This window comes from Haliaeetus leucocephalus, unplaced genomic scaffold (genome assembly GCF_000737465.1).
Source record: "Haliaeetus leucocephalus isolate CR32 unplaced genomic scaffold, Haliaeetus_leucocephalus-4.0 Scaffold556, whole genome shotgun sequence".
Lineage (NCBI taxonomy): Eukaryota > Metazoa > Chordata > Aves > Accipitriformes > Accipitridae > Haliaeetus > Haliaeetus leucocephalus.
Window position 1 is genome coordinate 555,124 of NW_010972992.1, and position 12,813 is coordinate 567,936.

The 12,813-nt window shown below is 54.3% G+C and overlaps 1 protein-coding gene across 1 annotated transcript in view; it reads right to left on the minus strand.

Annotated features, from left to right (window-relative positions):
• Positions 1–375: 375 nt before the first annotated feature.
• Positions 376–12,813, minus strand: part of EPHA8 (EPH receptor A8) — a 37,953-nt gene continuing 25,515 nt past the window's right edge. Inside the window, exons 5-16 of the mRNA XM_010577481.1 lie at positions 10,949–11,073; positions 10,604–10,766; positions 10,031–10,127; positions 9,395–9,462; positions 8,730–8,855; positions 7,691–7,876; positions 6,999–7,060; positions 6,409–6,618; positions 3,843–3,992; positions 2,480–2,670; positions 1,922–2,077; positions 376–490 (exon numbers count right to left, since the gene is read on the minus strand). Of these exons, the coding sequence (XP_010575783.1) occupies positions 376–490; positions 1,922–2,077; positions 2,480–2,670; positions 3,843–3,992; positions 6,409–6,618; positions 6,999–7,060; positions 7,691–7,876; positions 8,730–8,855; positions 9,395–9,462; positions 10,031–10,127; positions 10,604–10,766; positions 10,949–11,073 (1,649 nt within the window). The remainder of the gene's footprint in view (positions 491–1,921; positions 2,078–2,479; positions 2,671–3,842; positions 3,993–6,408; positions 6,619–6,998; positions 7,061–7,690; positions 7,877–8,729; positions 8,856–9,394; positions 9,463–10,030; positions 10,128–10,603; positions 10,767–10,948; positions 11,074–12,813) is intronic.

Genomic DNA, 12,813 nt, shown 5'->3' on the forward strand with positions numbered 1-12,813 from the left:
GTATTGCTGTTGCGTCTGATACCCCTCCATCTGCAGGTGCAGCTGGGGCCATCCCGCTGTGTGAAGGGGTTACCACCTATCCTGCATAGTTGTGTGAGGACCCCCAGTCCCACGGGGACACAGTAGAGGATGGAGAGAGGCATGACATGTCCCTAGCCCCCTTGGAAGGCTGCTCCCCCCTTCAGATGGGGGAAGGAGGCAGCAGGATCATCGAGGTATCTGGGAAGTCATATTTCCACTGATGCTGAAATCAAAGACATGCTGGTGGGGCTCCAGGTCCTGGTCTGGTGCCCCTTTTCCTGCTCACTACCCTGCTGCCCCTTTTGCCAGGGTAAGTGTTAAGGAATGACCAATGTGGGTCTGCAAAGCTGGTGATCAGAGATGCCTCCTGGGGCCATTAGTGTTCAGCAGCTGGGATCTCATGGCCTGGATACTGCTCAAGATCTTCTTCTGGTGACCCATCATGGTGATGCCCAGACTCCGAATGTCCCTGGAGAACAAAGACACTCTTGGACACCCCATGGGCTGAACCTGTGCTGGGTCCCAGAGAGACACTGCTCCTCCCTGTGTGCTCATCCCACGGACCAGCCTAGGATCCCATGCCTGGCTCCTCTCTACTTGCCCATCAGCACAAGTCTGCTGCTGCTGAGGGTCCATGGGCATCCTCCCAGGGCCAGAGAGGCTGCCATTCCCTCGGGCACATCCTCCTGACAGGGCTGCTGTGACAGCCCCGGGGGGAGCAGGAGGGGGATCACTCCTGACAGGCTAGTAGGTGACAAGATCGATGCTCTGAAATTGGATTCAGTTTCAGCAAGATGCCCACAGATAATCCAGTCAGAAAGACAGATGGATGATGAGCCTTACCCACTCAAAAGCTTTCCTGATGTGCATGAGAGACAAGGATCGGTATCAGCTCAATCCCATAGCAAAGGCCCAAGTGCAGCCCCTGATCAATGCACATGACAGCCCTCTGCCTGCATGTCCCCATCTTCCCTTTCACTGGCTCCTTCGCTACCTGCCGCACCTCGACCAAGGTGTGCACTCTCACATCCTTCCTGAGTCACAGAACTACCATCTGGCACCTCCACACCTTTTGACAGGCAACAAGTCTCCTCAGGGGTAGGAGTGGTTGTTGCCAGCCCTGGCACTAATGCTAACACCAAGGGATGGGGAATGTAAGCCCAGGGTAGGAGCAGATATAGTTGCCATCTTTTCTGATACCATTTGGAGCATCAGCCACCTCGGAGACCCCCTAGACAGGTGGCAGAGCAAGCTCCTTACAGCAGGAGGAGGAGGATAGGTGGTGGGACACATCTTCCCCAGCTCTCCTTACTTAACCCATCCTTGGTCACTTGGCTGTGACCTTCCACTCACACCAAGGCCCTGGGTGGTGCCTCCCTGCCTAGTTGCACTGAGCAGGGAGCCAGTCCAGTGCACTGGGGTCTGAAAAAACTCTGATGTGCACCCCAGATCCATTTGTTTCCCAACGATCCCAGAGAAACCGTGCAGTATGGTGCAACTGTGCTCTGTTCCAGACATGACTTTTGCAGGGGAAACAAAGGTGAAAAGTCCAAGGAGACAGAAACCTCATATCTGACCCTGCTTTGATCAGGAGGTTGGGCTATATGACCTCCTGAAGCACCTTACAACCCAAATTACCTATGATGATGTTGGAGACCCACCACAGAGCACCAGAAGTGACTTGGAACTCACACCCTCTCAGTACAGCTCCCACACCTTCTCTCAAAGGTCAGCACAGCCTTGGACATTGTCCCAGGTCTCAACACCGTTTCCTTAGGGGTGTGTCTCTGGCATCAGGGAGCAACTAGATCGAGCAAGCCAAGGCAGAACAGTCACTATTTGCAGCTAGTGGGATGGTGCCGGGCAACCCAACCAATGCTGTTTGTTCTCTGGTACTCACTCAACATTCATGCGCATCACCATGCCCAGGGAGGAGTACCCTGCCATGGCAAAGTTGTCGCGGTAGTGCCCCAGCCGGATGGAGTCCAGCCAGTCCTCCACTGTCAGACAGCTGGCCAGGTCAAGCAGACCCCTGTCAAAGGGTGTTTGGGTGAACCTGGGAGCAGGACAGAAGGGGTTAGACCAGGAGATGTTGGTCTTAGGTGGCCAGGCTATGAGGTCCAGCTCAAAAAGCCTGTGACTCTGCAGGTGAGGGCAGGACAGAGAGAGCCTGTGCAGGCTAGTAAAGACAAGCATGCCGCTGCATAGGCACTGCTGCATGTACTTGACCAGACCCTGGTGTGGGGATGCCATGGTGGGAGCAAGGCAGTGACATGCAGTTTGCTTCCCACTGTCCACCACAACCTGTGCCCGTGGGCCCTATGCATGTCCATGGCCACAGGGGAAGCCACTGCTGCTAGAGCTGGACAGAAATATCCCTTATTTGCTGCAACCCACTTGTTCTGCCCAGCATCAGCTGTCAACCCCTGCTCATCGTGATGGCTCAGGGAGCCCTTACCGGTTCACCGTGGCTGTGCACTTCAAGTTGTCAGGGTTGCGGATCAGCTTGTCCAGGATGCCAACAATCTGGGAGAAGCGTGGCCTCTCACTCCGGTCCTTCTGCCAGCAATCTAGCATGAGCTGGTGCAGGGCTGTGGGGCAGCCCATGGGGGCAGGCAGGCGGTAGCCTTCCTCCACCGAGTTAATGACCTGGAAGGAAGCCACACGCCGAAGTGGAGTTGCACCCTCACCCCAACTCCCAGCACCCCAGAGAGCAGCACATAGGGAAAATCCCTGCTGCGTGAGTTGCTGGGGCCATCAGATGTGGAAGCAGGGGGGTTGTACACAAGATTCATGCTAAACGACAACTGAATTGCCAGCGAGCTGTGCGCAGTCTCTGTGGAGAGCTGGAAGCAGGCTGGATACCATACACATACAAGAAATCACTGCTATGACAGCGGATTTATTACAGGGTCTAACAGGCCTAAAATATTGCAGCTTCCTCCAGCTGACAAGCCATGAAAGCTGCATTCGCACTCAGTTGTTCTACAACTAGGGCTTGCCACTGCTTAGCAAGGCTGGAGGAAACCCTGCTTGAAGGAACTGTGCGGAGGAGGTAGTGTAAGCCACTGCATCCATACCCTGTTGTCACCAAAGCCACTTTCTAAAAAAATAAAAACACTAGGGAGAGAGGGGACTGTCAGGACTCCCAGAGCAGGGAGAAGGCAGGTAGGTTTATAGTCCCCATAGGTAAAAAAAAGGAGTCCTGTGGTTCTACAGAGTCAAAATACTCATTTTGTTGCCTCCTTTTGTAAATTTTGCTCCCAGGCTGTAGTCAGGAATATAACCTACATTTTCCCACAGTTTTCATGCTACTCTTGTGGTAAGAGTGGCTCCACACAACTCTGACAAGCCCAAAGCCTACTGTCAGTTGGTGCAAGCCTGGGGCTCTCAGCAGCCTCACATGGGCAGTGGAAGGGATAGACCCCTAGCACTGGGTGCAGGAGGGACTGGCAGTCTAATGCAGTGGGGCTGCAGTGATCCTAGGGAAGCCCTGATCCCTTCCATGGAATGGGAAAGGTGTCAGAACACCTGCTGAAGCTCTCCAGCCAGCAGAAAGGCTTGTACAGAGCAGCAGACAGGGATGGGGAGGCCCACAGTGCACACAGCAAGGAGCCAAGGTGCTGCAAAGGGAAAGACTGCATGGTGCAATGATGGGCAACACACTGATGTCCCCAGCGAGGGGACAAGCACACTGTGCAGGGGCGTGAGAAGAGGGTTGCTCTTTAGGTCCTCTTTTCCCAGCCCCCTCTGCTAGGCTGGCTTGGGTAAGGGCAGGAGGAGAGGCAGGCTTGCCACCATGCCACCCCGCATCCACTCACGTCCCGGTTGGTCATGTTCCAGTACGGGCGCTCGCCGTAGGCCAGCACCTCCCACATGACAATGCCATAGCTCCACACATCACTGGCTGAGGAGAACTTGCGGTATGCGATGGCCTCCGGAGCCGTCCAGCGAATGGGGATCTTCCCCCCCTGAAAAAGTGAGCAACAGTGGAGGCTCAGACCGTGCAGGGCTCAGGCATCCCTACCTCTCTGCAGCTGGGACAGCAGATTAGACAAGGAAAATGCTGGGATGGCATCTTCTGGAAAGGACTGAGGAGGCAATCTGCCCTAGGTAAGCCTAAAGGTGTACCTGAAGGATGACTTCAAGGTATTTCCAGTAGAGCAAGGACAAAGCTGTGCTGTTTTACAAGGTCTTCTTCATGCACAATTCTGGCCCTCAGTGTTCAAGAGGGAGGACTTCAACATGATGAAGCCAAGGGCTACCAAAGCACAAAAGCATGGAGCTGAGCCTGGGCCCAGGCAGAGAGCCTGACTCGAGCAGACAAAGAGAGCAACGGCATGTGCTCCCTGTCCATTACTGCTTTGGCAGGCAAGCACTGAAGAGCAAGACTTGTTGAGTTAAAGGACCATGCTGACAAAAATCAGCAATATATGTGCTAAGAATACATTTAAGCTAGAAATGTGGTTGCCTGCCATCTGAAGAGGAAAGTTGTGTTGTAGGGAATATCGAGTGGGTTCCTGGAGCAGCTGGGGCAGGCATGATGTGCCTGGGAACATCTTTCAGGTATTCCTGTCTAGGGAAAGTTGCCTCCACCCAAATGAGTCCTGCCTGCTCTGGCTCACTCCTTGATGGGGACTGAAGATGAATGATGCATCCTTTGGGACAGTCCCCTCCCGAGCAGGTCGAGGACAACAGAGGAGGAACACAGAACACCATCTGATCACAAGTTTCTGAACAAGAAAACATCCACATTTTCAGGATATCCTGACTGAGACCTTGCCAGAGATCTTGTGCTCCTGATCCTGTCACTGCATCCTTGTGGTTCAACTATATCCAGGCTATGCACCTAGTCTTGCTCCAGAGCAACCAGATCTGGTGGGCCTCACGGTGCCAAGATGCCTCAAAGCCTCTGCTTGTAACATTTCCAGTGGCTACTCCACCCTCTAGTGACCTCCCTGCTTGCATTCATACCAGGGACATGAGACAGTGTCTCTAGAAACTAGGCAGGATTGGAAAGGGTCAGCAGGTAGGTCAATACATGAACTCTGGTCACTCAGGTCACCGTCCTGACACAGTGTGGTCACTGACATACTGTCTCTGGAAACTTGTTCATAAAGACTAAAAGCACTGGGGGAGAGCTCAGAGACTGGCTTGGTGGGAGGAAGACCAGGCTATGTGTGTGTCTGTAGGTCACGGACAAGGAGATGGGCTGCTCTGACACCAGGAAGCCCTAGCTGATCTTGGGCCCCTTCTTACCCTTCCTCTGAGAGTCCCAAAGCCAAGATGCAGAAGATGCTGTATTTGAACCAAGCAGCAGGAACCTTCCCCAAAACTAAAGGATTTGGAATATCAGGTTATTTCTTGAGATACCAAAGGGAGCAGCTGAACACAAAAACACACACAGGACATATTCTGGCTCACTCCTCCACTTGGCTGAAGCCAAGCCAAGAGCATGAAGGCCATGTTCTCCAGGCTGGGCCATTTTGCATTCATCCCTCAGAGCTGCAACTGCTTTGGGGCATACTCTGCTTTGCAGTCAGCTACCCCAAAGTAACCTGAGGCTCTTTCTGCTTGTCTAGTCTGCGTCCTTCTGAAAAATGATGCTTAGACTCCTCAGCTGCAGCTCCAAACTGGCCTCCATCAGGAAATGCCTATCCACCACATTTTCCCAGTCAGAGGTGTGCCTGGGGAGTACACTAAATCCTTTCATGGCCAGAGAAGAGCAAAAAAGAGCACATTCCCTCAATGTATTTAATTTTGGCTCTGATGACCTCCAGTGGAGGAGCACATCAAGCTCCAGAGCTGTCAGGTTGGCCAGAAGTATCTTAAAATGCCTTCACAGACAAAAGCGTCCTATATTAAAACAAAATCACCTAGGTTGCAAAGCCAATTCCCACCCTTTCCACACCCCTGAATGAGGCAGAGTGGCATGGAAAAACTGGTGTGTGGCCACACGACTGAAGAGCGTACCGTAACACCCACCTACTGACTGATGGCTCTAGGACAACTGAAGGAGTGGATAGAGCTACAGAGTCTAGGGAAGCACTCCAACGGGGACATGGCAGTGTCCCTGTGCAGGTGGCCACACATGCCCTTGGGAGCTGTTTGCTGGGGAGGTTTGATCAGCTCCCTGCTCTCCCACCCTGCTTCTCTGTTCACCATACTCTTCAGTTCTGGGATGTCCCTGTATGAAGGACAATGCATTAAGGCTCAGAAGCTCTTTGGGTTCATGCTCTTGGTCCAGACATCAGCAGCGAGGTGACTATCTCCATTCCTGCCCTGCCTATTTTGACTTGAGAGTGTCTATCTTTTCCATCTGTTAGTGGCCTGGGGCAATCACCATCAGTAAGGATAAAAAAGACTGCAATGCGAGGAGCAACGCACCGTGGTGGTGTACGCAGCATCAGGGTCATCCTCCAGGATGCGTGAGAGGCCAAAATCAGACACTTTGCAGACCAAGTTGCTGTTCACCAGAATGTTACGGGCAGCCAGGTCCCGGTGCACGTAGCCGAGGTCAGACAGGTACCTCATGCCTGCTCCGATGCCACGCAACATGCCCACCAGCTGGATGATGGTGAACTGTCCATCATGTTTCTGGAAAGGAAATAACCCAGAGTTCACTTGTGGTTTTCACCAGCATCCTGTTGATGCTGGTCCCATTAAACTAACCCCCTAGTGCCTCTCATCTGTGGCTTAGTACCTCCTCTAACCTCAGTGCCTCTCTCTTGTCCCCCCAGCCCACATCCTGCCCTCCCAGAACCTCTGACATGTCCCTGCCTTTGCGGTACTGCTCCGGGGAGCCAGGCGCGATGCCCAGGAGCTGGTCTCTGCTGGAGAGATGAGAGCCCAGAGCACACGGCTCTCACACAGGGGTTGCAGTGGCCGTGAGGCTGAGGAGCAGGAACCAGCCTCTTCTCCAGTCACTCAGCCCACAGGAATGTGCAATGAATAAAAAATACAAAAGAGCTCCTTACCCTGAGGAAGGTGTCTAGCGAGCCATTCTCCATGTATTCCGTAACAATCATTACCAATTTGCCTGCAGAAGACAAGGGAGGTCAAGTTAGCAGAGAAGTCACCTTCCTCTGGGAAGCCCAGTGCCAGGCTTTTACTGGGAAAGACATGAATCCAGGCCTGTGGGTCTCCTGCAATCCTGAAGAGCAGTCTCACCCCTGCACCACGCAGGACTGCAGGATGGGCAGGACCGTGGGGATGTGGCAATAACCCCGACATTTATGCCTCCCTCCAGGTGTTATTGATGTGGCTAGGTCAGCTTCGTTATCCCACTGAAATTTGCATTCCATTAGCATAACGCTTTGCATCAGAATGTGCCTTTTTGAAGGAAGACTTCAAATTATGATTCAATACAGGCAGCTTTAAAATAAACACTAATGGGTAGGAGATCTCCTAAACCAATAACCCTGACCTGAGGCGCACTGCAGATCAAGGTCGGGGACTGCCACATGGAAAGTTTGTCCTGTAAGAGAAGGCAAGCGGGTGGGATGGAGGAGACCCAGGGTAAAAGGACCTCTGACAAGTGAGCAATCAAGGCAGCTGAAGGACTGAGTGCACCCAAAGTGATCCCTAACCCCCATCTCCTAGGGTGCCCACAGGGAGATACATCCCAGCTCTGCCCCAGCATGGGGTCCCATCCCTGCCAGCCACCTACTCCTGGTCACCACCCCCTCTAGATGGATGACGTTGGGGTGGTCGAACTGTGCCATGATGCTGGCTTCGCTCAGAAAGTCCCGTCTCTGCTTCTCTGTGTAGCCTGCTTTCAGTGCCTTGATGGCCACGGGAATCTCCCTCTTCCCTGGCAGCTTCAGGCGGCCGTAGCACACCTCTCCGGACTCCCCTGCAAGGCAAGAGAAGGTGAGGGCATGGAGAGCTCCTCAGCTTCTTGCACCAACCCACCAGCACCACAGATCACCCAGACTGCCAACATGCTCACAGCATGCTCCAGCCCCTCAGGACTCCTGGGGTCTTTGTGCATCACTGCCCCTGAGTACAGAAAGGTCATCTCTGGCTTCCAGTGCCACCTCTGGGAACTGGGCAGAAATACCAGAAACCATCTCTCTCTGATACCTTTCACTGAAGACAATGGGCCAAGAGTAATGAATACAGTGGCACTTGCTTTACCACTTTTAATGAACAAATTTGGGAGTCTCTTAGAGCAGCAGGGATGTCTCTCAGCCAGGCTTCCTAATGCTGCTCTGGGGTAAGCCCTTGGGGTGCTGCTGGTAAAGTTCCAGTTCTGGCTCTGCCCCGTGCTTCCCTGCAAGCCCCTGTTCCTATACAAAAATCCCTTTTGTTCTGAAAATTTACCATTTTGCTTGCAATTTCATTTGCATCTTGTCACCCCAGATGCTTGCTCCAAGGTTTGAAAGCAGGGTGGCAGCGTTGGAGCGCCCACGCGGGACAGGCTGAGCCATCTGCTGCATCCGCCTGAGCTGTCAGTGCCACGCTGGCTGAGCAGCAACCCTCTGCATCAGGCTCCCTCCAAAGAGTTTATTTCATGCACCAGAAAACCCCCACTCTATCCATGATTTTGATCTCAGAAGGGTGAGGAGCAGATGAAGCCCTGGCTGAGCACTGTGTCAGTGCTGCATAGCCTGCTGTGGTCCCAGCAGGCCATGGGGATGGCACGTCAGACTGTGAATTTCCCTGAGCAGATGCTATGCAAAGAGGTCCCTGGCCCAGGGACTCACCAGACCCAATAACCTTCTCAATCTTGATCCGGGAGGCCTCGATTTCACGGGTGAACTCATGCACGGCTTGGCAGGGGTCTTCGTATGTGTGGGGGTCCACGTAGAACTTGGACTCGGGGAACTTCACTGCCAGGTTTCAAAGGGGAGACAGGAGATAAGCTCTTTCAGGCAGCCCTGCTGAGAAGTAGGGGCACCCAGCAGCTGGGCAGAGGATGGGCAGGGGCAGGACTTCTTGGGTTGACACGCTGAGGAGCCACAGAGGTTGCAGCCCCAAGGAAACCTAAGGTATTCTTTGGCATAGCAATGTCCTCAGAGCAGTCCAGGATCTGCCCAGATCTCGTCCATGTGATCATCCCCCTCCATAACCCCCCCAACCCCACCCCTCACCTGTGATGAGTTTTCTACTCTTCTGGCCTGCTGCTGTCTGCGATGAACATGCTGCAGTCCCATCTTATGCTGTGCAACCCTTCAACCCCATTACCAGGATGCCCCTGGGATCAGAGCCCCCGCTCGGCTCTCCTAGACACATCCCCAGAAGCAGCCAGTGGTCATAACACTTCCCCCTGGAAACCACAGCAGTGCCAGGCAGTAATGGTCCAGGTCCCTGCCCATCCACAGGGCTGAGGTCCTTCACACCCCAGGGGCAGCAGCAGGGATGGTCCTACCTTGCCCATTCTGATAATGCATCTTCTCCTCGTCGGAGTCCTGGAAAGCCTTGCTGTACCCGCAGTGCCTGCCACGGGGACACAAGAGTCAGAAGAGCTGCTCCTGTCCCTTGGTCCCACAAGCAGCCCAAAGGCAGGGTGGAAGGCAGTGTGTGCCAGGGCTGTAGGCAGCCCAGGAGGAGCTGGAGCTAACATTTGGCCCTCCACCAGCTGCATCCCTGTGTCTTGCTGGACAAATACTTTGGCCTGGAGCAAGGTACTTTCCAGATGCTCTCCAAGGCTTGGCAGTGCTAAAAGCTGCAGCCCTTTTGTCTTCTCTGGGCAGCAGCATGTGTGCTCCACATGCCTGGCTCAGTCACGCTGAGATGTAGCAGACACAGTCCCCCTTGGACCTTTTTGATGGAGAAGAGCTCTCCACTATTCAGCTTGCTGGCATGAGGGGAAGGTCTGGAGACCAGCTCTGCCTCAGGGAAAGTGGAGGCAGGGTGACCCCTAAATGAAGTCTCTTGGTTGCTTATTAAGCCCTCATCTACGGATGCTTTGGACAAACTGAGAGGACAAAAGTTGCGCCCAAGTACTCCCATCCCTGCTGCCCTGCTTGGTGACAAGCTGCACTGACCTCCAGAAAACACTTACCTCTTCTTGCAGATTAGGACCACCAGCAGCGCGACAAGGCCGGTGATGAGTGTCAAGCAGATCCAGACAATCGTCATCGTGTCGTACCGGAGAGAGACTGGAAGAAGCAGGTTAGGAAGGAGGTGAGCTGGAGTGGGGAGTGCTCTGCTGAGCACTGAAACTTACCTACCCCAATGGGGTCATGGTCTTAAAAGATAAAGCACTATCCACCATCCAGCCCCAGCTTTGGGGCTCTCCCAGTGTACAGGGACCATTTATACATGGGGAAACCAAGCACAGATCTGGGAAAGCCATGGTGATACAGCAAACCAGTACAGAGAGGAGTCTGGGGCCTCAGGACCTCACCAGGTCTTCCCTACCCTGGCTGCTATGTCCTTCCTCCCTCTTCTTCCTAATGTATAAGAACATCTCAGGAGGGCAAACTCAGGCAAGCCCTGCAGGCGAAACCCCAGAAGATGTGTGTCCAGCCTCCTTCCCTATGTGGCAGAGGAACAATGGCCATGGAGAAGGGCATCACTATCCCCCATGCTCCCTGCCCCACACTTACCACATCCCACAACTGTACACACTCACCTGGCTTCCCCGTTTCCACCTCCACAGTCTGACTGAACCTCCCGCAGCCAGCAGAGGTGCGAGCCCGAACCTGGAAAATGTAGCGGGTTGCAGGCTTGAGCCCAGAGATGGTGGCAGTGGTGCCCTTGGATTTTAGGGTCGAATAGCTCTGCATTTCCTTGTCCTGGGGAAAAAACAACACCAAAAACCTTGCTGTATTAGCACAGCAGCCACAAAATCTTCCAAAATAGTCCTTTGCGCAAGGCTAGCTGACAGCAGCAATTGCACCAGCAGGATTTAAACGGAGCCATGCCCATCTAAATCCACCATGCTGGGACCAGTTTGCGGCAGCAAGCTCAGCATTACCTTCTCGTAGTACTTGATCTCGTACTCCAGGATGATGCCGTTGGGCTGGTCTGGCTCTTGCCACAGCAAGGTGACGCTGTTCTGGCCCGTGCTCTCCTGGCGGACTACCACCACCTGGGACGGGGCTGGGGATGCAGATGGCAGGGTGTTAGGTACCTGCTGGTGTGGGTCCTGCACGGGTGAGGGCAGCAGGACACAGCAGCAGGGAAGGGTGGAACTGGCAACCCATGCAGGATGCTTGGTTTAAACCATGTTTCTGTTTTGATTAAAGCCATGAGATGGGTGCCGTGAAGGGCCTAGCAAACAGGCTTTGCTCGCTTCAGTTGCCTCAATCTCTTTCCCATTGAATGAGCAGGCTCTGAGGATATGAAAGAGGAGGGCACTGTCCCAGCACAGGCAGGAGGAGACACTGGTGTTTCACTGTGACCTGGAGCCAGAAGGGAGAAGGGGCTGCAGGGCTGGAGGTTGTGGAGATCCCTACCAGGACCCTGACCCCTCCTGCCCCCCATCTGGGGAATGGGAAGAGGGTCAGGGGAAGAGGGAAAGAGGACATGATAAATGCCCAGAGGGGTGATCAGGGAATGAGCATCAGTCTAAAGGTATCCTGGGGGTGCTCTCCTGCCCTGAGATACTGGTCATCTGCCTGGGCCTGGGTTGGGAGCCTGTGAATCGGTCCTTGTACCTGCCATGCCCAAATTGGAGCTGGAGGACCCAACTCATGAGCCTCTTTTCCTGCTGGGAATACCCCCCTGGAAGGACCTCAGAGAGTGTGGTGGGTGCTGCGATGGCCAGGTGCAGCCATGGGGTCCATGGCAAGGGGTCAGACACCCCTTATGACCCTAACTGCCGAATGAAAAATGGGATGCGGTGGCTTTGGGGAAGATAGAGCTGCTGTCTGCCATGGCTGCAGCACAGGGGTGTCCCTGGAGGAGCACAGAGACCAAAAGAGGCCTCAGGGGCTGCAGCAGCAGTGGGGTACCCAGGGACTGAAAGGTGGCAGTTATAGCTCAGTTCATCTTCGAGCTGGCTCTTCTGAGAAGCAGAAATCACTGTTGGGACACAGGACTCCGGGGAGCTGGAACAGGGTGGGATGGTGGGAATCAGCTAAACCCCAAGGGCATCTCTCCAAACAGCCCCAGGGCATCTCTGCTGCACCAGCCCCCCTGGGGCTGGGGGGACAAGAGTGACCGCCACCCAGCATGGGCAAGCCACCCTGAGCAGGGTGGCAGGGATCCCTCAGCCCTTCCTGGCAGGCAGGGATGCTCTGTGGTGCACAGCAGCTGGAGCACCGTGCAGGCACAGCAGCTAAACCTCAACCACTACCAAATTCCCAACCCTGCTGGTTTCGCGGCACCTGCTCAGTATCCACCTCCCAGCAGAGAGGTTGAAATGGGAATATTCAGCACCTCCTGAGAGCATCCCCCTCCGAGGCATCAGGCTGACGTTGCTCGTAAGCACTTGGAGGGATCATGCAGGAGCAAGCCAGCAGGATTGAGCCACTTCCCCATAGGCTCAGTGGAGTGCTGAAGGAGTGCTACGGGCAGGCATTAGTAACAAAAGGGCCTTGTTCTCATGCCAGCCATGAGCTAACTTAGCGAGGCTCCCCGGGTTTCTCCTGCTGGCACCACCGCCATGAGAGCAGAAGGGGCTCAGCATCGCAGGAAGTTCCTGCGGGCTCATTTCCAACTGGGAGGATTAACAAGAAGGGTCAGTCCCTGCCCTGTCCTCTCTGCCTACAGCGTGTTCCGTGGAAAGGGGCTTAGCTGGGCTCTGCTCTGGGGATATGCCTAGGTGACCCTGTAGCAGGGTCCTGGCCCACCTGGGCTAGAGCATTGCTCAGAAATATTTCCTGGGGAAAAAGCATT